Consider the following 25135-nt stretch of genomic DNA (forward strand, 5'->3'; position numbering starts at 1 on the left):
GACAAACAGCGTCCTGAGAGTGCCAGCCTGACTGATTCCACAAAACTAAGTCCATGTGTTCAGTCTCCGTGAAGGATGGACAACATGCCATGACAACATGACGGAAAAAATAATTTCAAAGTCAAACTGCTTGGTTTCCTGCAACTACAGTTAAACCTGCAAAATAGACACTGATACAGTCAAGCATGTTCATGTTCCAAATATTTTCTGATTGTGGTTTTTTTGTCAGGTATAACAATACTGAAAAGAAAAAATTAAGGTGGCAGAAGACCAGCACAGCTTTACATGTATCCCATCTTTGAACAGTGAGGGGCCATTCACAGCCAGATTGAGTCCCTAAACTAGAGGACAGTGTTTTATTCAAACAATCCCAGCATGAGCTCAAATACACTTCCATGGCCCCTGCATAATTTCCTGGGAGGCAGATGCCTGTTACTGTGGAAGTGGTATGTGTTAATTATAAATACCTGTCAGATACTGCGGTCAGCACAGCATCGTTACTGCTGAATTAATGAAGCTACTTAAAACCAAAGGTTATTAGTGGATTGGAGGGAGGGCTGGAGGTGGGTGGAGCAAGTGTGTGAATGAATTACAGCATGGAAGTGTGACGTTATTTTACAGACTAACTGGAGGTATGAAAAATGTGTTTCCTGCAAACCTCAAGTCTGGTCAAACGTATAATTTCAGTCCAGTGTTTAATGAATTATTTTTGGCCTTTTATCTACTTCGTCCTACACATGGGAGGCAAAATCAAAATATATCAGACGGTCCAGTTCAGTGACACCAATTAGCAGAGGAGAAGCTTATTTTACACCTTAACAAAAAAAACTAAATGTGTGAATTCGTTTGAGATATTAGCCCAGCATTCAGTTTTTCTAAAATTAGATATAAAGACAAAAATTGTTTGTGCATGAGGCTGTAAACGTGTTTATTTTATTAATTAAGTCGGCATTTTAACACGAAGTCTGTGGGGATCATCTTGCTTACGGAACCGGCCTCAAGCGGCCAGACAGTTACTGGCAGTTCGTACCAGCTTCAGCTTTCATCCACAGTGATCATGCCAGTACATTTAGCTCAGGACGTTTAAGTATGCAAATGTTTCCTAATACAAATATGTTAGTGCTGTCAGGGCCTTGAGTCACACTCTAAAACGCGGCAGACTTTTTATGAATGAGATGAATGAGCTGGTGTCAGCATGTTTGGTTGGGGTCAAACTTTACACCCTGGAAACTTAAAATATGAAGCCAGTGTGGACGTGGTGAAAACTGCAGTTCTTGAGGCAGGAAGTCAGTCCCCTTAGACTGATAGGGACTTAGACAGGGACATAAATGAGCAGATTTAACATTGAGCTGAGGTGGAAGAGGGAAAAGTTAACAATTAGAAGTTGTGATAATAAAGTAACTCAATTAAAACAGAACCTTTTTGCAGTTCCAATTTTGCATTGCAATAACTGAGGCACAACAAATATGTGACAGGAGACTTTCTACTGCGGCTACACTTATGTACAACAAATGACTGTAAATGAAGCAGATCCCACAAGGCAGAAGAAAAAGCAAAAGTAAAGCACACAGACGGCTGGCAAAAGGGAAAAGGAAGAAAAAAAGTGATGAGACTAAGAACTAGAAGACGGAGGTTTGTTAAAACAGAGCTCCTGATACCTTGTAGGAAAATGCTGCGTGCTCATTTCTCCTCTGTAATCCTGTTAGAGGATGGAACTGACTTCCATTACAGGGACATTATCAGCCTCTCCACACGTATGGCAAAGAAAATATGAGCACAAACATAATTCTTATTCATCAGCCCACAAACACACAGAGCCACGTTTCTCCACCTCAGCCTCTTCACATTGTGTGGATCCAGGATGTGAACTGAAACAGCACTTACTCTCATTTACTGCCTCTCTGGGAAGCGAGTAAAGACAAAATATCACTAAGAAACAAGTTAGATGAGTTGCCTTTGATAATCTTGAAGGCAGTCCTCTGAAGGTATCTTTGAAATTGGTTACCTTCTTCATTTTAATATTATCTTTAAACATGAGTAAAAACTCTGATTCGCTTTTTGGTTTTCCAAATTTCATTTTCCTCAAAATCAATCCAAGCATGTCATCAAATAAACCAAAATCTTAACACATCTTAAAACTCTTTGTTTCTCTATTTTTGGTGCAAATTCATTTAGTTAGTTATATTAGTTAAATAATGCAGAAGTGGAAAGGCAAACATATGCTGGTTCATATAAAGCCAACTTGTTTTTACACCGATGAACAGGCAGAGGAAGCAGTGAGGATGGCTGGAGTCCAGCCTGCTGGATCTCTGCAGGTTCGAAACTGAAGATATTCTGATCTCTCTCAAAATATGCAACCCTGAAAAATCAATTCATGTGAGCTGAACAAAGCAGAGCATCAGTGTCCACAGTTTAATTTAATTATCTCCAAAAGGAGGCGTCCGTCAATAGCACACGACCACAATCAAAGTATATGACGCAGAGGTTGAGGTGATTCATCCTATATAGAGAATACAGTAATTATCTATTTCACAACTAACCTAATAACTCAGACAGGAGAAAAATTATTTCCTCAAGTATTAGACTTTGCAGATACACGGGAGCATCCACTTGGGTCCAAGTGACATAACTTTTCTCATAAAAAGTGGAGGAGTCTGCTGTGTGTGTGCCCTGCTGGATCAGGTAATAGTATTAGGGCGTAGGCTTGATCACTGCCAACCTGATATCACAGCTAAGCGTGTAACAGACACTCCAATCCACTGTGTTCATTTCACGCTTTGCCTTTCACACATGCAGAAGTTGCATTACCAGCAGGGGGAGATAATATGTTCAGTAAGTCACCAGTGACCGAGAAAAGTATGAAGTATATTCCAGGGTCCTTCTATGCCACAAACGATTAAGCTTTGACTAATACGTATTTACGATTATTCATTGGCTTGCAGTTTGCTGCAGCGTACTACAACTTCTGCATGTGTGCCCATTTCATGCTTTGCCTCTCCAAAGCATGAAATGGGCACACATGCAGAACACAGAGGACCAGCGTGTCTATTACACACTTTGCCGTGATACAGAGTTACATTTTTCATTGAGTACGGCTACTTTTGTTAAGGGAACATTTTACTCTACACTGCAAAGTTTTCTTGAGCAGTTCTCAATGATTAAGTCTAACCATGTTTTTTCACTACCTAAACATACAATAACCAATGAATAAAACAAGTGAAAAAAGTTAAAAACTAAAGAAATCATTAGATGAAGAAAGCAAAATAAAAGAGGTAAGTTAGTCTCATTGACATGAGACATTAAAATCTCTTTTTCAAGAAAGACCAGGACAAGAGGGCAGAAGTTACAATAAATGCCACACATAACAAATAAGAGCCACAGTTTCAAGGCTGACAAGTCTGAGAATCATGTCACTACCACCACTCAAACCACACGCTTTAGATCTCTAAAGCAGCGGTCCCTAACCCCCGGACCGGTACCGGTCCGTGAGTCGTTTGGTACCAGGCCGCGAGAGTTGAGACTCGGGTGTGAAATGTATGGTTTTCAGGGTTTTTATCGGTTTTTAGCGTTATTTTGTTATCGTTTACTCGGTTTTCCTGGGTCTTTTCACTTGTGTTATGAATAAATCTTCTTTTTTTCGGTACCGGTACTAGTTTTATTTTGTTGTATTTATCCGCGATACCTTAAAGGCCGGTCCGTGAAAATATTGTCGGGCATGAACCGGTCCGTGGCGCAAAAAAGGTTGGGGACCGCTGCTCTAAAGTACAACCATTTTCTCTCAGCAGTCAATACATGAAGGCACCAATGTCAGAGGCCTGCTCTTACGGTGTGTTCACACCGAACGCGATGGACGCGAATAAAACGCCCCAAACGCCCCTAATTTGACGCGTGTACATTCGCGTCTCAACGCGTGTCCAAGAAAAATCCATCGCGCGTGAACCGGAAATGTGGGAGGAATGTGGGAGGGAGTTGTGCCAGACCGGTATCTTTGCAAGATGGCAGCTATCGAGCTAGCGCTTGAAGAGAGAGTCTCCCTTCTCTATGTACTGTGGAGAGCAGAGCAGCAGCGTAAAAGACGTCCTCGCCGTACCTGGGTCCATCAGGTCCTCCAGAGGCATGAGCAGTTTGGTGAGTTTCACCACTTGCTCCAGGAGCTGCGCCTGGGTGACGGCCGATTCCAGCGCTATCACCGTCGGCCAGTTTGAGGACCTGCTTTCCCTCGTCGGTCCCAGCATTGCCCGCCTAGACACCAACTACAGACGCTCAATCCCACCTGCAGAGCGCCTGTCCGTCTGCCTGAGGTTAGTAAAACTATTTAATACGGTAGTCCTTTATTGATATCTGTGCTAATATGCTAATCCATCCAGTTATACACTGCTAACATGGATGTGCTATGCTAACAGTGAATGCTGTCGGTGTTTACTGAAAGCAAACTGTGGTACAGAGACGACTCTTTATAATATTTCTAGTGATACTCAGAAGCTCTCATCAAGTCCCGATTTAATTCGATTTATGCTGTTATCAGTGTTTGCATGATAGCATGGCTGTGGTGTCACATCAATGTATGCGCTCGGTGTTTGCTGATATCAAACTGTAGCATTAGGACCACTGAGTTAACCTTTGTAGTGATACTCACTCCTTTTTATTTAGACCTGGTTTAATTCTGGGATAGTTGAATATTTGTATATAATCCCTGCAGCTGTCAGACTCTATAGCAGGGGTCACAGCCTTTATTAAAACAGAGTTAGATAAAACTGTGAACAGTTTGGTTCATCTCTAGTTACATGGTTCTATCTTGATAAGCTGTCTTATCACAGATTAATTTTTCAAAAATATTAATGATTTAAGCAAGGAAAGGGCTATATGTCAACATACAACTCTTTATTTCTATTAATGTCTCACTTCATTCCTACCTGATTGACATGTTTAGGAATTGTGAGTGATTGGCTCACTGTAGTGGCAAAAGTTGCTACCAATCAAATTATGATATGTTAAAGTTAAAACAAAACACAACTGTTTTAGATATTATCTAATATACATTTTGTAATTATCCTTATAATTACAAAATGTTTTATGTAAGATTTAAGTTTTGTGATTTAAATCTGACATCACAAAAGTATTTTGGAATTTGAATAATGTATTTTGTAACTGCAGTACACATAATACTGATTTTGAACAATTTTGTCCAGGTTCCTTGTCACCGGGGACTCCTTCAGGACCATCGCGTTCAGTTTCAGAGTCGGTGTGTCCACGGTGAGCCAGATCACCCCCAAGGCAGCGACGTCCATCTGGGACTGTCTAGTGGACGACTTCATGGCTGTGCCTTCACCTGGAGACTGGCGGTCCATCACAGAGGGACTCCAGGAGCGCTGGAACTTTCCTCTGTGCTGTGCAGCTCTGGATGGGAAGCACATCCAGACAAAGGCACCCCATATATCATATAGGAGACACACACATTGATATACACTAAATATTCATTTCATTTCTTTTTTGTGGTGCCCAAATTGATGCACCTGCTTGATTTTGTTTAAACAATTATTGCACACTTTCTGTAAATCCAGTAAACTTCTTTTCACTTCTCAAATATCACTGTGTGTGTCTCCTGTATGATATTTAACTGACATTTTTTATTGTAACAACCAACGATTTATACAGGAAAATAATGTCTATTAACAAGGTTGCCCAAACTTCTGCATCCCACTGTATCAGTATATTTTGTCATTAGTATAATATGAAATAAATTCTACATGTGTCAAGTCGTGTGCCAACATTTGCTGTGTAGTAGAACTGAGACATTAGTCATTATAAACATTTATTTGAAATAATATTAAAAGTCTCAAACAGAAAAACATTAAACATAAATATATAAAATATAAGTATTTACAGAGAGACAGGAATAAAAAGGACCAGCTGCTCTCCAGAGCAGGAACAAGGCTGAGGAGGAAATGCTCCATTGGAGACTGGTGTGGCCTCTTCAGGGACTCCAGGATGGCCAGCTCCACCGCCGATGGACCGTCCTGGGACCCGTCCCTCATCTGCCTCGGAGCCGTCCTCCTCTGTGGGCCTGTAAAACAGCACAAAACACAAAGAAATGAGAAGGCTGCTACTAGATTTTAATTTCAACATTGAAAAAAAAAAAAACAATAACAGGATATAATCAGATTGGTTGTAGATATTTAGTAAAGGTGATCACAAGGGAATCCCACCGACTAAAAAGGTATCAGTGCTTGCTGTACATATCTGTGGGTGCAGCAGCAGGAGCTCAGGGACTGGGGATGCTCTGCTGCAGAATCAGTTGGTTCTATCAATACAGTATTAAATGTTAACAGGTTCGATATAATAATCAAATTCAAATTCAAATTCAAATTTTATTTGTCACGTACACAGTCATACACAGTACGATATGTAGTGAAATGCTTGGACAACTGCTCGTGACCTAAAGAAAACAAAAAAGGAAAAGGCTATGAATAAGATAGGAAATAAATATGAAAAATTAAAAAGGGTAAATTTAACTAGGAAGGAATAAAATATAAATTAAGGTTAAAAATGAAATAACTGTACAACACAAATTAGAATGAAGGGTAAATTTAACTGGGAGAATAAGATAAAATATATAAATTAAAGTTGAAAATAAAATAACTGTACAACAAAATACACAATACACAATATAGAACTATATAAGAATGTATGAAGAAATATAAATATAAATAAATATATACACAATAACAGCAGCTGTACAAGTATTAACCGGAAATGAAGAATATAGTGACCAGTGTTGTGCAAAAAAACAATGTCCAGAAAGTCCAGTGTGTGTGTAAGAACCATATGTGTGGGTCAGTACTGTGTGGTGGTGTGATTGAGAGACCGTATCGCCTGCGGGAAGAAGCTCCTCCTCAGTCTCTCTGTGTTGGTCTTCAGGGAGCGGAATCGCTTTCCTGACCTCAACAGAGAGAACAGTCTGTTGTTGGGATGGCTGAGGTCCTTCACGATCTTCCTGGCCTTCGTCCAGCACCGCCTGCTGTAGATTGAGTGCAGGTCAGGGAGCTCGGAGCGGATGGTGCGCTCAGCTGACCGCACAACCCTCTGTAGAGCTCGTCTGTCCTGCATGGTGCTGTTCCCGAACCAGGTTAAGATGTTTCCCGCCAGGATGCTCTCTATGGTGCAGGAGTAAAAGTTCCTGAGCACCTTGGAGGGCAGTTGGAAGTCTCTCAAGCGTCTGAGGTGGTAGAGACGCTGTCGGGCCTTTTTCACCACGGTGTTGATGTGACAGGACCATGACAGGTCCTGCGTGATGTGAACTCCGAGGTATTTGAAGCTGTCCACTCTCTCCACTGGGCACTCGTTGATGACGGGGGTCTGGTAGTTCCTCTCCTGCTTAGTGCTGAAGTCCACTATCAGCTCCTTTGTCTTACTGACGTTTAGAAGGAGGTTGTTCCTCTGGCACCAGTTCTCCAGATTCCTAATCTCCTTCACGTAGGCCGTCTCGTTGTTATCAGAGATCAGGCCCACCACGACGGTGTCGTCAGCAAACTTGATGATGGTGGTGGAGCTGGTAGTGGCCACACAGTCATATGTGTACAAAGAGTACAGCAGGGGGCTCAGAACACACCCCTGGGGGGCTCCAGTGCTGAGAGTGGTGGAGGCTGAGACATGTCCGCCCATCCTTACTGCCTGTGGTCTGCCAGTTAGGAAGTTGGAGATCCACTGACACATAGATGAGCTGAGTCCCAGATGCTCCAGCTTGGTGGTGAGTGTGGAGGGAATTATGGTGTTAAATGCAGAGCTGTAGTCTATGAAGAGCATTTTAACATAATTCCCCCTTCTAGTGTCCAAGTGAGTGAGTGATGTGTGGAGGAGATGAGAGATGGCATCGTCTGTGGAACGATTTGGACGGTAAGCGAACTGTAGTGGGTCCAGTGTGTCTGGTAGTGAAGAAATGATGAAGTCTCTGACCAGGCGTTCAAAGCACTTCATCACTACTGAGGTGAGGGCTACAGGGCGATAGTCATTGAGAGAAGCAGGGTGGGGTTTCTTCGGGACAGGAACAATGATGGACTCTTTGAAGCATGTGGGGATCACCGACTGAGATAAAGAGATGTTGAATATCTCAGTGAACACAGGAGCTAGCTGGTATGCGCAGTCTCTTAGGATACGACCTGGGATGCCGTCTGGTCCTGCTGCTTTCCTGGTGTTCACTCTTTTGAAGGCTCTCCTTACTTCATGCTCGGAGATGACGAGCACGTTTCCGGTGCTGGCAGTATCTTCCTGTCTGCAGCCGTCGAGTAGAGTAGACAGTGGTCCCTCATTTATTGCAGGGGTTCTCAGAATAACTAGCCCCTGGTCACAGTTCTCACAATTGATTCTCAAAGTGCAAACCTTTGTAGATTGCAAAACGTAAAAGTATTATTATGCCGCGGTTTGTCTTCATCTGCCCGCCACTTTCGTGCGCCTTTTTCCCTCGCGGTGCAGGTGTCTATTTCCGAATGAGGCTCATAGTTATGGGTGTTTTTGTGCTGTTTTTTCTATTGGACGCGATGGTTATCAAAACCAAACGTGATAAATTTGGCAAGCGCAGGAGATTTGTCAATCAGGCTGCAGAATGCAATGCTGTACTGTGCAATAAAAAATCAGCGAAAAAGCAAAGCAGTGACGGATGAACAGCGGGACCACTGTGTGCTGTTTATTAATAAACAATAAAATATATTCCTAAATGATAACATGCATAAAAGCAGAACGGTATTTGTACGTCAGTGGGAAAATAGCGGTGGCTTGCTAGCTTTTGTGCGGCTTCCCGGGTCAGTGAAAACTTTCAAAAGAGAAATGAATGAACTTACCAGGTTGCCCGATCTCTTCACATATCTTCCTCCAAGCTCGGTCCTTTTTATTCCTGTCTCGGTACTGAAAGCAGCTGGTGTTGTACAGCTCCGAGTTGTTTGCTACCGCATTGATTAGCCTTCCCCTCCATTGAAGTATGAAAGGCTTTGGCTGGATCTGCCCCTTTGACCTAGGTAACAGCCACGTCACCAGGCTCCTGATTGGTTGTCGCGGCGCGATTTGACGCTGGAGTTCAGATTTTTCCAACTCGAGCGGTAGACGCGAAACGCGCGTATGCACAAAATGCAACACAAAAACTCACGCGCGTGGTTTTATTCGCGAGTCAAACGCGCCAGACGCGCTACACTGACGCGCGTTTCACGCGTTTTCGCGTTTTCGCGACGCAAATCTGCTTCCGAATTTTCGCGGGACCCGCAATCGCGCGTCATCGCGCCTTTCCATTGACTTTACATGTAAACCTGACGCTCTATTCGCGTCCATCGCGTTCGGTGTGAACACACCGTTAGTGTGGCAGAACAGCCACGTGTATATTATGTCTCACACCAAAAACATGTTGGTGGCTATGTAGGCTTATTGGCTATGCATCAACTGCTCCCCCGTGGGGTCTGCAGATGTCCATGAAGAGCAAGCCTTAGAAGTCTTAACTTGATTGCTAAGCGTACAAACTCCATGTTTCGATTTATTTACCACCCTGATAGGAAAGAATCTTCCAGAAACAACTGAGCACAAGCTTTAAGAGGTACCAAGTTTTTGTTAAATATACATTTGCACTGGTAATATTGGGGAGCTGAGATGAGGCACAAAGCCCAAAAGATACTAAAAGACAAAACCATCTCACAGCCACAGTCTGTTCATCCTGCTGCCATCTGGTAACCAACATACCGTCCTCTACTTTATCATCAGACTTCAGAGTGACTTCTTTCCACACTCTAAATGCTTCACAGTTCAACAGAAATAGCAGTTTTATTTTTATGAATTTATTGTTGCTTCATTTTTCTTAGTAGGATAAAAAGCCTCTTTATTTAATACGGAAAAGTACAGATGAGAAAAGAATAAATTGGCTAAACGATGAGGGAAATATTAGTTGAGATTAGCTGAAACAAATCCCCCGGAGAGACACGTTGCTGCCATCGCTGAGACTAGTTCTCCTGGGCATTTCTTCTCAGAAGTTTCATCATATACTTGGTGACAGAGGGGAAGACAAACTTATGTTACAACACACAGACACTGTGAACCCTTTGACGCTTAAGTGCATAAAAATGCAAAGGGGGTTTTCTTTTTTAAAAAACATGTTTCTCATAAATACAAATGTCTTTTAAACAAATATGTTCTACTTCAAAGTGGATATAGTAGACTCATTTTGTGCTCTATATTTGCATTTTTGAAATCCACTAGAATAGCTTTGCATGACCTGCAGTTCAAAATAATCCTTCTTGGGTGCAGCCCCTCAGTTCATTCTCGGTCTGAAATAATCCAACCTAACTCCTGTCAGCTGCCTCTCTTTCAAATGGTAGTAATGTATAAAAACAGGTACTTGGTTTATACAGTGCGTACCAGTGAAGTTATGTGACGTGAATGGAGGTGAGAGCTGGTACTGTAATGATTAATTAACAAGTAAAAGTAAAGGAGCTCCATCCAACAGCTACTGCTGATGAATACTCTGCACCACACTGTCCAAATGTTTTACAAACCTGCTGAAATGGAAAAAGGGAAAGCAAAATGGGATGTTAAACTTCAACATAATAGCTTGGCTGCAGTAATCTACTGCAGTGCCATCTAATCATCAGTAACGTACGTACATCGGAATGTAGAAATGGCTGCTAAGTGGTGCAATTCATTCAGTCTTGTCACATTCAATTTACCTCTTTTCACATTTTGCTGTTCTTGTCATACTCTTAGTGTTGGTAATTGCCTCTGCAATGAGAGTGCACATTTGTGAGTTAGAAAGGCAAGAGACACCTGGCTTTTCACCTCAAAATTTCAAAGAATAATCTTTTAGATGAAGATGTTATCCCTTAATCAATGCACATCCATTTTGTCAAAGTTTAATGCCTGTTTACACCCAGGAGACTATTACCTTCCCTCGTGCTTTTAAAAAGATGAAGGCAAGTAATCAACCTATCGGAATATTTCTCCACCGAGTCAATTTGTTAGAAACCGTAAAAGCAAAGGAATTTTCTCAAACAAAAGTTACAGATTGAAGAATGTTTGCACATGAGTGTCAAGGTTAAAGCGAAACCGTGAGGTGCTGCAGGATGGGAAACATGCACAGAGAAACAAAATGCCAACTGTATCTTTAGGAGAAAACAACAAAATGTATGGAAGCCTGGGGGTTATGAAGAACTCTTCTGTGTTCTCACTACAGGGTTAACATCTGTCAATGTTTGATGGATGTTTGTTCTTAGTCAGAAGAAGGGGCTGAGATGTCAGAAAAAAACTTCACCAATGGGCAGGTCTGAATTGTGCACATTCAAAAAACATGTATTGGAACCAATGAGCAAAAAAACCTATTTTGTAGCCCTGTGTTTGCACCAGCATGAGCCGAAGACAACATCACTTTCACTAGAACAAATAACAGTTCTTTCGGTTTTCTGTAGTGGTGTTCATCCAGAAGTGGGGATTAATGCTGAAGACTGAAAACTACCAACAAAGTATCTTTCAAGTACCTTTCTGTACTTGTTCTAAAAGCATGTTTTAGTTTGCTGAGCAACAACAATTTCATGAGCTACCAGTGACTTCGACTGGAAGCAGACTTACAGAGACAACATGCAATTTATAAATACAATAAATTTTTCTAGTTAAAGAAACTAATCTGATGCTCAGATTAAAGGGGGCATGAAATGCTACACACATAAAGGCTAATTTACACCACTGAGTCCTGCTCTTTAAAACTGACAACTAACTCTGTGAAGCTGGATTTAAGAAATCACCGCTCGAAGTTAAAGTTTGAAAGACATGTTTAGCACCATCTTCTGTCAGTACGGAATGTGACAGGATGTGGTTGGTTGGACGGTTCCAGCTTACAGACTTACATTAGTTTATGTTAGCTAACTGGGAACAGAATCAATAACTCAGAGTAAAATTACAACACAAAAACTGAAAATCCGTTTCGTGGATCACTTTAGTGCTGCTCCTGGCTGTTGTGGAGATACAGAAATTCTTTTATTGCTGCCATATAACCTGCATCATTATAATTGCATTAATAACATTCTTTACAGCATTATTCCATTTAATAATATTTCTCACAGTATTGATATTGCATTAAAGCTGTTTATTGAAGATGTTCATTTAAGGATCCTTTCATTATGTTAACTTTTATTACAGGTACAGCCAGGGGTATTTCATACACATTGCATAATGTTTGTGCTCATTTAGAGTTGTTGCTCAGTCTACAGAGGGTCTTAAGCTTTGTGAAGCGCGAGTCTTCACAATCTATTGTGAAAAGGACTAAAGCATAGAAGGATAATTACATGCATGCTTACAATACACATATAATCTAGGAATGTGTCAGGCCTGAGGCCTTAACTCATTTAGCTTCCAACTGCATTTTAGTCTACTTGGTAACAGATGACCGGAGTCAACAACCAGCCCTCAGAGACCTTGAAGGCTTGAAGTTTTTACCTTGTTTGGAAGGTGTTATAGAAATGAGAAGTTCTATGTCTGTTTATAGCCACCTAAGATGTACCATTTACTGTAACTGATGTCTTTAACCTATTTTTAGGCCATGGGGGGGGCGTGTACCTCACTGCTTTATAAGTGTTCTCAACATGTATTTTTGTCAGAAGACATGTGCTGATGTTTTCTCCTGGGTTAATAAACTCATCGTTTGATTGCACTTTTCTGGGGCCTCTGTGGTTTGTGACACTGCTCTACATTGATTGATTTCGCGACACTGTAACAATGAGTTTTATGCTAAGAAACCGAGGATATACTGTCCATTTTCACTGGATGTCTCTTTAGCAGGAAGTGGCTGTTTGCTGTTTGGCTAGCTGCACTCAAACAGGAAAATCCAGGACAATCATTTAACACGCTCTCCTCCACACAGTCCTCATTTATAAAGTGCTGTACAAACCAGAACATTTTCTCGTTTGAGTGCAGCTAGCCAAACAGCGAACAGCCAGTACTGCTAAAGAGACAGACAGTTAAAGTGGACAGGATATCCTCGGTCTCTTAGCATAAAACTCATTGTTACGGTGTCGCGAAAGCAAGACTACACATGTCAAAAGGCACCAAACAGCAAATTGTCTCTCCATGTGTCAGGGAAACCATAAACCTCCTGTTTACGAAGGGCAGCCAATCAGAGGAAAGTTGGTTTAAAGGGAGAGGAGCTAAAACTGCTTATTTCAGACAGAATAAACTAAAAGGCTTCACCAAAGTCAAGTGAAATATAAACAGGGATCATTTTTACTGAGTCTTAAAAATCTACCATATGGAGGTAGAAATCAGTAGCGCTTGTCAGGACAAGCAAGGCAAGCAGTGCTTATCCACTGAAATATAAAAAGACACATCAACTGAACACAGAAAGTCAAAGCAGTTTCTCTTCTTTTAGCTCAGAAAGTGTTTTGGCATAAAGCTTCACTCATGCCTGCTCACTCCATCCATTACTGCCATCTCCTGGCCATAGTTCTTGCCTCTGGAAGCAGGATTAACTCAGCTCAACAATGAAGCCACTGAAATCGGTGTGAGGTAGCTGTTTTTATGGGTGTCTCCTGTTAACAATGCCTGGAGCATGCTAAGCTAGAAGGCCATCAGCTTGCAGCTGGTGGTGCATGCATATAGTGGATAAACCTCTGGTCCCTGACAAGAGACTGATGGGAGATTAGCATGACAGGTAAGTTGCCGCAGTGCCTGCTTTGACTGCTCTTGGATCAGACAGCATCTGCACTTTGTGTGCATTATTATTGTGTAACAGATGAGTTTTCTCTTCTTAATTTCTGACAGCATGTGTGATATACCCAACTTTTAATGGCACAGTTAGCACGTTAGTAATTAATGCTTTAATTAGTAAGTATAGTAAAAGTTTTGACTAATGAGGGAGAGGTTAACTCCTGCCATGTCCAATTTAATAAAACAAACAACCAGTCATGATTAGCATCTCTGAGAAATCACTTGATTAACCAAGTGTACAAAATGTAACCATCTGTTTTGCTAAGACACCACCTTTATTCTTCATGAATTTTGAAACAGTGTACTTCTTATCAGTGTAGATATTCACTGTTAACCACAATAAATGCTCAAAGCTGTTTAATTCACCTGTGATTTTTTTAGTTAATATACCTTTTTCAAGGCAAGGTGTAGTCCTATATTTCTGAGCTCAGGCACAACAGATTTTTAGTAATATGTGGTCTTTGCAGGACAGCCATTCCAAACATGATTTTACAGAGTGTATAAAACAAGCACTTCATACTCTGTTTGTTTTTCTAAAAAAGTCACCACACATGGTTGTTATAGATCAAAGATGAAGTCAAGATGTAATTCATATAAAGACAAAGAGAAAGTGAACCACAGAGAAAATATTCAGCAACAGAACAGACAGAACAGCTTGAATTTGAATAAAAATATCAGGTTTTACCAAAGTGGTGTTTGTTAAAGCTTTATGGTATACCCTGCTTCAGAAGCATTATATATTATTCCATGTGCCACACAATTTTAATCAGTAATTAAAAATAATAAAGAATCCGAGTTCAGCTCAAAAAATGACTCACACAAAAGCTTCAGCAAACACTTAAATCATATTCATTTAACCTAGTTTAACTCCATATTTTCCCCTTGGCCCCACATGCAGTGACTGTTTGCCCCACAGCTGGAGAATGACTGCACAACAGAATTATTTCAGCATCCTATTTTCCAAGTAACATTATTCATAGATTTCTGAAATAACCACACTCCACTGTAATACAAGTCACAGATCCTAAGGTATAGACTAATGTAGTAGCCTTAAACTGATATTTCAACGTTGGACAGCAGTGACAAAATGCTAGTTGCACATGTAAACATACTGAGTGTCAAGATCCCAGATTTATTTTACTGTTAAGAAATGGTTTACACCTTCATCTCCTTCAGGTTTTATTTTGTTGTTTTTTTAATTGGTTACTTTTTAACATATTCTTTAAACTACTGGTAGCACACCCCAACCAAACTGCAGCTTTTTCCAGTTATACACGGAGGCACCTTCACAAAATACAAACTCAGTGGAGAGCTGTGAATTGTTTCCCTCCAGTGAGGCCACCACTTGAATTTGTTCTCTCTTTCTAATGTTAATCACCAGTGGACCCATGTTCATGTTATTAACAGCCATGACTGGTTCAGGGACTTTAGCTCTGATATCAGGCAGCCATTTACAGCTCCAGTACCAAGCCTCCAAAGTATGTTAATGGATGAGATATATAAATAATGAAAATAATCTCTTAAGTTTGCGAGTCACTGATGAGCAAAATCCCATTTTTAAATGTAGCTATTTTCTATAATCAAATGCACCTTGGGCCACCTTCATAACACAAATATGATGATCTGCAACATACTTAATTAGTGCTTTTAGCAGGTAATGGGATCTGTAAAACCGATAAAGCACCCACACTTTTAATTTGGCCCATTTATGTTCTTTTTAAAGTGTAGATGTTTTGATTTCCACACTTATGTATGTTGAAATAAGTGCACTGATTTCAAAATGCATTGTGCTTGACTTGCATGTAAATGTTCAACAAAGAAGTAACTTGTTGAAAAGTGACGACAACAACGGGAATTCCTGGAGTAGCCACTTGAGGGCCTCTATGACATGGAAGTAAATCACACATAGGAAATATTTTTTACAGCCTTGTAAAAATAAGTTTGGTCTTCACTGGTAGTTTCCCCCGTTCATAATTTTGCCTGCCAGCAGTTAGCTGTTTGTTTTGGATTCATGATTCATAACTCAAATAAATCTCCCAACCATGTTTGTGATGATGTTGCTCTTTTAAAGCATTTTTAATAGAGTTATTAGACAAATGATGTGCACTGTTGTGTAGTCCAAGAAATCTGTGCTTTAGTTTTGGTGTGTAAAATTCTCGTAGATGGAACAACTGAATGGATGTTACAACTCCCAGGCCCCGTGTGAGGTCATTGCTTCTTTTTCTGACGTTTTTGGATAACAGCTTGTTGGGAATCGCCTTTTTATGCAAAAATTATTATTTTTGTTCTCTCAAACTGTGTGATCTTTAGCATTTTTTGTAAATTCAATTAAAAAATGGCCACAAATGGTGTGCTTTTGTGACAGGCTTCTGAAAAATGTGCCTTAAGATACTGGTTAACTATTTTTTTTTTGTTATGTGCAGACAACACCGCTTTAACTCTTGAGTTAGGTGCATATTTTCAGTACAAGGTCATTAATGGGTTAATAACCTTGTACTGAATCATTTTAATATTTTGAATCAATTAATAATTTAATAAGGGTGATTTATTTTCCTCAAGCTAGAAAAAAGAAAGATTTGGTGAATACCTGTGTCTCCTCAGAAATTATTATTATTGCTACTGAGCTTCACCTTGAATCCAATTAGGCTTACACTCGATGTTGTCCTATTTTAAAAGGAAAAGCGATGCCTTGTTCAAAGGTTGAATCGAGGTACAAACGAAGGTTAGATTTTTCAAAACTTCTGTTTATACACTGAAGAGTAGTCAGTGTATTTGTGAGCTGCTTTGAAGAAAAAAAAAAACATTCACACAGTGTTATTTTACTCTATATTTCCTGAACACAGCTTTCCCAGGAGGATCCAGCATTTCAGAGCAGACTCCTGAATGACATTCAAAGTTGGTTCTAAAAGTAGCTATCGACTCTTTAGGAGAAAAAAAAAAGTCAAAAGTCCACCAAAATTAAAGCTGTCTTTAAAAAGTGAAAATTCCCAATATGTCATAGCTGCATACTGTGAACTATTTAAACAGCTGTTTACTATGTTAGAGCCGTCCTTTATTAATTTAGGTAACGAGGTAATGAGCTCTCTCAAGCACAACAAAAGATTCCATTTTAATGTCAAAGCAAGTCTCAAGGTTACCTAAATGTTAAGATATGGAAATGATATTAAGAAACAGGAGCTAGATACAAAGGCCTTGACAAATAATCTTTGCCTGAAATGCTAATTCCACCCCTCTGGAAAAAGACCAACGTCTGCCTCGGTCACTTGCAAACTGCACTGCAAACAGGCCAAGGGCAGCAAAACAGAGTTTCTGCATTACCCATCCACAAACAGAATATGATGTGATCTGGTAAAGCATATGGTGCATAACAAATAATATGAATTAAAGTTCATATCACGAGTTGGCAACACAGCTGAAGTCCGATGTTTGCCACCATCTTTGTGGTTAAAACTTCTAAAGTCTTTTTTTGTCTGAAGACAGAAAGTTCACCGTCAGCACCAGGTTTTCTCCTTGTCAAACATAAAGGTCTTAAAAGGATTTGAAGTGAAGCTTAATAACGTAAATAAGGGGCTAATTGATCTTGATACCTTTAGCAAACTCATAACGCAAGTTTATTAGAAGAAAGGTCTAATTCATTTGAACAGGCAGCAGTAGGGATCTAAAAGCTGGATTCATAAGGCATTTTTTTCCTGCTCATTCTGTCCTGTTGGTGAAAAAAACTCTGGGGGAACTTTGTGACTTTGGTTGGAATTACTACTTCCTCTTGGGATCTACATCTTTCGTGGCTGGGAAAGGAAATGTTGACCTGGCCAGGCAACTTTCTTTTCCCCTCTCTTCAAATGTAGCGGAAGTTGGCCAGCTTTAGCTCTTATGAATGGTTTTAATTGATCTATGAAGTGATTTATCAGAATAGACTTCATGATCTTACACTAGGTGGCTAACTGCAGTTATAGGCTAAATTATGGAAATTATCTTTTTATTTAAAGTCCAATCTTACGTACAATTTTTACATGTTTTTATGGTTGTTCTAGCTCAAATGTAACAGATCCCTGAGCTCTATTTTTCTGGCTACCAGTGTAAAAATGTAGCAATTTGACAAGTGCACAGATCATTAAAGGAAGGCTGCCATTAATGTGTGTGGCTGGTAGCTCACTAGTTAGTCAGGTAGAGTAGAAAAGTGCGATATAAGAACCAGCCCATTTACCAGACCCAGTCCAGACCTTCTGTAACAGTACAAAAAAAGTTGGCCCAAATCAATGGTAAAATGGCAATACCTTAAATGATACTGCCAGAGTGACAAACTGCGCTACCCCTTCAGGTACAAGAACGCACTTTATTTTCTGAGAGCATCGCCACTATGAATAAGTGTTTCTGCACCTAACTTAAGTTGTTATGACAAAAAGGTGACAGAGTGCACAATGCACTGCCTTCTTTTACAAGTTAAATGTATTGCTACATATTTATTTTCTCTTTTAGTGTGACACAGAAGGAAGTATAGTCGGCTATAAAGACATTTTTAAGTGACAGCAAAATACCTAGTAGGCCTGAAAGCTGTATAGGCTTGGCAGCCTGTAATTACAGAACACATGTTTGGTTGTGTATGCATTGAGGACGGGGGGTAGCGTTCCAACACTTAAAGCAGCATTCAAAACATCTGTCATAGGATAAACCTCTGTCAGTGCCTGCTGAGAAGTTAATAAAGTCAAACTGTGGCGAAATGAGATTTACGTCCCCTTTTGTTTCCTTAATAAACTGCCAGGAGCTGCATTTGACTGCTGCAAAGTCAGATGAAAATGAAGACCGTGTTTCATGTAATAACTTATAAAGAAAAACAAGAAGAGTAAAAAAAAATACAGACAGATAGAAGTTACAAATAATACTATATCAGTGTTTTCCTAAAATCTCTGGTGGATGCACAGTTTTGAAAAAAGGATCACAGTTAGGTTATAGATCAACCACCTTTTTGTTTACCACTCCATCACTGGTGAAAATGGGGGGAAAAGGTAAAAGTAAAGCCAGAAAGAGATAGTGAGGGGTAAACACAAAAAAGAAAAATGAAAGCGAGGAAGAATGAAAAGCCAGACTTTTTCTTTTTTTCTTTAAAAAGGGACACAGAAGGAGTGAGACGTGGTGGAGCGAAGCAGGTCTTTATTTACACTGTAGGATTTATGGCGTCCTGCATATGCTGTGTGGCAAGGGAGCCGTCGCCTCCTGGCCGGAGGAAGCAACATCATTTCACGCTCGAGTGCCCGCTGCGCCGTCAAGTGTCCTGCCAAAAAGCACACGGCTGCAGAATATCAACAAAATCCCCTGACCTTTCCCCAACAACTGCTGTGTTCATCTGAGTCACAGCACAGAAAGGCCTCTCTCTCGTTACACTGGAGCCTCTGTCTCCCTGCTGAGCCTAAACGCTCGCAGCCAACATGACTCTCCCATCACATCTGAGCATGTTACCGCCTTAAAGAGGTTTTTTTTTTCCATGATGCTGGTCTCTTAGGAAGAAATGAATGTTCTCTCTGAAGAAGCTCACACGATCTTCACGTTTTGGATGCATAGAGCGCACTCTATCATTTAGTGCTTTTATTAATGTTGCAATATTATTTTTTACCTACTTTAAAGAGAATATGTCTGGAGGATTTGCTCAGTGTGATTCAAGTTAGGTTGTAAAGACAGACTATTCATTTTTTCTTTGGGTTATTCATGGTATGAGGACTTCAAGTTCACATAACCACCAAATACCTCAATTTTTTCAGATATCTCTGGTGTCTCAGAGATACACACAAAGTCTTAATTGGTGTTGGCAATTGTAGGTTACCAAATAGTTTTTCTTTATCCGTGTCTGTTAGCAGGACCTTTTTTCTTTTGCAATAGGTCATGATGATGCCATCCATTTTTGACAATTCTCACGACTGCTTAAACCTGATGCACACAGCACTGAACCAGCAGCATATGCTCTGAGACACCTGCAGCTTTGACAGAAACATAGTTTTTTGTTACTTTGCTAAAACCCCAGACAGGCAGACAGAAAAGACCCTTATGTGAACACAAGGGTGATTGTTTTAGTTGCTAGCAAATGTCCCTGGTCAACCGTAGTTTGCATTTACGATAATGACCTGTGCCTTACTAGAGATGGACCGATCCGATATTACGTATCGGTATCGGTCCGATACTGACCTAAATTACTGGATCGCATATCGGAGAAAAATAAAAAATGTAATCCGATCCATTAAATATCACGAAAGCACCTCACAAAACTTGCAACGCGCCGTAACTCACCTCAGAACGTTAGCACTCGGAGCAGTATGCATCACGTGATAGAGCGGCTGTGGCATGCGGGACCTGACGGTGGTCTGGATAGCATGTGGAGCTTCGCTAGCAACCCGGCATTTCATCTCCGACAAAGTTATCCCCGAGAGAAGTAAAGCAAGTGTGTAAGTCCATCTCTGAATGTTTGTAAAGCATTCCTGCGTTAAGCTTAACAAACGATATATGGAGCGACTGCCTCTTCTTGCTGCTACTTCAATCATGAAACTGCTTAACGATCAGCTGATCGGCTTTTCTGTCGCGAGTCTGTCTCTCTAGTTTGTTTTTGGCCCACTTTGCACCAGAAAGAGGAAACCAGCGGCTGAACAACAGCAGCACGTTTAAGCTTGATAAGCTGTTGTTAGAATTTATTTAATATTACTTTCTACTCGAGGATCTTTTTCTACGTAGCTGACGGCTGGTAACTGTGCAGGGGCGCATCTAGCAAAGTTTAGCCAGGGGGGCCGATAGGGCATGAACAGGGAAAAGGGGGCACAAAGACATACTTTTCTTTCTTATTCTCATTTAAAATGTCGAGCTTTTAATAAATAATTATCTGACACCCAAAGTTTTAATTTGATGTAAAATGAATAGAAGTCAATTACTGTATATAGTAACTATTAAGTCTAATATATATATACCCTAGTAAGCTATAGTACTTTTTCCTTTGGGAAGGTACCATCTGTGCAGTCTGAAATTTTGTTGAAGAAAGATGTTGAATCTATTTAATATTTCTTGAAAAATAATTGATTTCTGTGCTTGAACTATGAAATTTTTTTTTTTTTGCATACAGGTATAACAGAATAGCTTTAGTGTAGTTGTTGTTTTAAACTTGAGTATGAACTTACACAAAATGCAGCAAGATATTTAAAAAAACAGTTTTGTTGATTAAAAAACACTATATCGGTATCGGCAGATATCCAAATTTATGATATCGGTATCGGACATAAAAAAGTGGTATCGTGCCATCTCTATGCCTTACTGCTTGAACCAAAACGTTTCAAAGAAAAACATTTTACTTTAAACAAACTCTGTTTCCAGTTTTTGTGGCACTTTTCACAGTTTTACTCCAGTTTCATAGTAGTGCTGGCAGTTGGCAAGTGTTGCACACAGTTTGTCGTCTTCCATGGCAGCTGGAAAGAGGGTACTAAACCACCTGTGATCGCCCAAAGTTTACACAGAGGACATTGACTTGTCTACAAACATCATTTCTACTTGTCAAGTTGTTGAAAAAGGTTGACATAAACTGCAAACGGAGATAGTTTGCTTTCACAGTACAAGTTTATTTGAACATGAATTGTCTTGGTTTCCAGTTTGTATTGCACTCTTCAGTTTCAAAACTGAGCGATTAGTTTGCAGACAAGTCGGCATCTTCCATGCAAACCAAGTACAACTACGCAAATCTGAGAGCGATTAAAACTATCACAAAGAGGTTTGTGGTGAAGCCCCATTTACCTCCGTACAACCAAGTACACCTAGAAACAAGAAACCAGTCAACAGCCACACAATCTGTAGCAACCACAAACTGGTCTCTAGCTTTGAGTAGCTGTGGCCTAACTGGCTGCTAGGACTATCTTTAGTATCGCCAATATTCAGTGAGAGCCAAATGATTAGGTGTCCTTGGTTTGAACCTGCAATAATTTAATAATGTTAAAATTATGGTTAAATTTCTGTCAATGGCGATTCAAAAATTGTGATTTGTTGTCCACTTATTATTCCAGACGTAAAGCTGTAATTATGTATTATTTGATTTCTTCAGGACAATTATGGGGAGAGGCACAGGAAATGAGAATGTTAGCAAAGACTACTCAGTAAATTTTTCAGATGGAGATCATTTATTTGAAGTTATATTTGTTCACTACTTTTAGCTTTGTTTTGTTTTCCAATTCAATGACCTGCAACTCTCCTAAAATATCTGAACATTTCTGGCTCTCAGTAAATGATCCACACTGTATAGAAATTAGTTGCTTTGTGATTTTGTTGTGCAAGAAGGAGCACTGAGTGAGGTTACCATGATTTCTGCTGAAAATGCAGAAGCGCACCAAGGGCAGGAAAAAAAAAGGCAAAATGCTCAACAGAGATATATCATATTCATAGCATGCATTGTCATAGTAATGAGCAACCACAACAAGGCTCTGAGATGAATATATACATTTAGGGCTGGGCTATATCATACCGTTCACGGTAATACCGGTGTAATTTTGGGCAACGATAGGAAAATGAAATATCGCGATAGAATATGGGTAAAACACGCATGCGCAGTGCCTAGGTTTACATACGCACATGGCGGCGACGCAGAATGAGAAGAGCGAACGCGGACCGTTAAATGAAACTGATGAACCAGGATTGGTTTGTAAAAATGCTCCAACTTCAGTGGTGTGGAACTGATTTAGCTTTCGTCCGTCAGATACACAACAAAGCACTATTTTTGGTAGCGCATGCTAGCGGGCCGTCGTTATTACCGTGTTGTTTGGGAAATACGGCGCACTTAAAATCAATCCTTTGATTTTTCTGAAAATCGACAGTGCCCCTTATAATCCCGTGTGCCTTATGTATGAACTCTGGTTGTGTTTACTGACCTCGAAACGATTTTATGTACACGGCGCTCGAAAATCTGTCAAATGTTTCAGTACGACTTTGCTAAGCTACGAAGCCGCACCGCTTGATGGATTGTTGGAGCATTACGGCTATCGTAGGCGGAGCCTCGCGGAGTGATACGTACTGTGCTTCAACATAATGTTACCGTATTGTGTGTGTATAACCTCTTTTTAAGTTTTGTGGATATTATACATGGTTATGCTGAGGATATGTCAGCCAGTTTCCACTGGAAATGCCTTTTAGTTAAACTGTCAGCGAGGAATTTGCATTTGCACTGTTAAATTTTTGTATAACTTTAATGCACATAAACAGCTGCTTGTTTAAGTGAAAATACATTAATGGGGTTTTTTGCACTAATAAAGTTGTGGAGTTGTAAAGCATTTTGTCTAGTGTCAATTATATCGTCAGTTATATCGTTATCGCAAATTTTCAAATGTACATCATGATAAATATTTTTGGTCATATCGCCCTGCTCTATATACATTATTTCAAAAGATTTTATTTAGATTGTTTTGTTTAAAAAAAAGTTAAAGTCAAACTACTCATTATTGCTTTAAGTCCAGCTGTTAGACGATGCAGATGAAATGCAACATAATTTCTCATTTTTTAATTGCCTGCTTGCGTAATAACAGGACACCTGATCTTAAATAGTCAAATGGAATTCAGCCATCACTGTTATTAGTTCCACCTTTGCTTGACAAGTCAAAATGTCTGCCCTGGGGGGCTTTATCAATGTCATCAGGCTTGATGGATGACCAAATTTGTGCGATAATGAGGCCAGTAGTGGCTCCACAGTTGTTACAGCAACATCACATCTGACATGTCTCCCAGTTTCCATCCTTTCATCTCCCTGCCTACAATCTTTCCCCTACTCTGAGGTAAGCTGCCCAGATAGTCTTTCAAAATTACAGAGGCCAGGACCACAGAGATGGGGCCACATAACCCAAGCTATTGTTACTTCTCTGTAGAGATGGCACAATACCACTTTTTTATGTCCGATACCGATATCATAAATATCTGCCGATAACAATATGGATCCGATATAGTGTGTTTTTTAATCAATAAAACTGTTTTTTTAATATCTTACTGCTTTTTGTATAAGTTCATACTCAAGTTAAAAAAAACAAACACTAAAGCTATTCTATGCAAAAAATACACTGCACCCAAAATATTTCATAGTTCAGCAATATCAATCTCTCCGATCAATCTAATAAACTTAACCTACACCATCCTCCCTATTCTGGTATTTTAAAGAGTGAGCAACCTAACTAATAGGGCTCTAAAACTCCCAGCAAAAAAAAAAAAAAAAAAAAAATAGGGACCCACACCCCACCTCATGATGCTTAATCGACATAATCAACTTTAATTTGATGCAGTGTGTGGGAAAAAAATGCACAGAAATAAATTATTTTTCAAGAATAATTAAATAGATTCAACATCTTTCTTCTACAGAACTGCAGACTGCACAGATGGTACCTTCCCAAAGGAAAAAGTACTATAGCTTACTAGGGTATATTAGACTTAACAGTTACTATATACAGTAATGGACTTCTATACATTTTACATCAGATTAAAACTTTGGGTGTAAGATTCGGATAATTATTTATTAAAAGCTCGACATTTTAAATTATTTGTGCCCCCTTTTCCCTGTTAATGCCCTCTCGGCCCCCCTGGCTAAACTTTGCTAGATCCACCCCTGCACAGTTACCAGCGTCAGCTACGTAGAAAAAGATCCTGGTGAAGAAAGTAAATAAATTCTAACAACATCTTATCAAGCTTAAATGTGCTGCTGTTGTTCAGCCGCTGGTTTCCTCTTTCTGGTGCAAAGTGGACCAAAAACAAACAAGAGAGAAAAGCCGATCAGCTGATCATTGATCAGTTTCATGATTAAAGTAGCAGCAGGAGAGGGAGGGAGAGAGAGAGGCAGTCGCTCCATATATCGGTTGTTAAGCTTAACGTGGGAATGCTTTACAAACATTCAGAGATGAACGTACACATTTGCTTTACTTCTCTCTGGGATCACTTCCTCGGAGATGAAATGGCGGTTTGGTAGCGAGGCTCCAAATACAGCCGCTCTATCACGTGACGCTCACTGCTGCGACGTGCTACGGTCATGAGCCGAGTGTAGCAAGTTTTGTGAGGTGCTTTTTTGATATTTAATGGATCGGATTACATTTTTTATTTCTCTCCGATATCCGATCCAGTAATTTACGTCAATATCGGACCGATACTGATACATAATATCGGATCGGTCCATCTCTACTTCTCTGACAACCAGTACCACAGCACCCAATAGTACCATAAGCAAAATTGTTAATTCAGATTTCTCTTGTTTATGTATTACAAGTAATGCATTGATTTGCTCTTGATGAATCAGAAGAGGACAGAATATATACTGCAGAGGAAGCAAGAAAATTGTTGGTCTGACCCTAAATTTCTGCTCGACACCACTGGGGCAAAATCGTCACAGCTCTGCATTCTTGCATACCAGAGAAGAAGAAAGCCACAGAGA

The 25135-nt window shown here is 40.0% G+C and overlaps 2 protein-coding genes across 3 annotated transcripts in view; one reads left to right on the plus strand and one right to left on the minus strand.

Moving 5' to 3' along the window:
* sgcd (sarcoglycan, delta (dystrophin-associated glycoprotein)) overlaps window positions 1–25135 on the minus strand; it is a 425600-nt gene that overhangs the window by 315331 nt on the left and 85134 nt on the right. The gene's annotated exons all lie outside the window — the stretch shown is intronic.
* On the plus strand, window positions 3889–6328 carry LOC147320344 (uncharacterized). The gene is made up of 2 exons (XM_086308251.1): window positions 3889–4301; window positions 5190–6328. The coding sequence occupies exons 1-2, from the start codon at window positions 4042–4044 to the stop codon at window positions 5458–5460; spliced, it is 531 nt and encodes a 176-aa protein (XP_086164377.1). The 5' UTR covers window positions 3889–4041; the 3' UTR covers window positions 5461–6328.

The sequence above is a fragment of the Aulonocara sp. 'chitande type north' Nkhata Bay genome, linkage group LG10 (genome assembly GCF_057382095.1).
Source record: "Aulonocara sp. 'chitande type north' Nkhata Bay isolate Kocher_YH1m ecotype deep benthic linkage group LG10, A_spYH_male_GT1.1, whole genome shotgun sequence".
In the NCBI taxonomy this organism is placed as follows: Eukaryota; Metazoa; Chordata; class Actinopteri; order Cichliformes; family Cichlidae; genus Aulonocara; species Aulonocara sp. 'chitande type north' Nkhata Bay.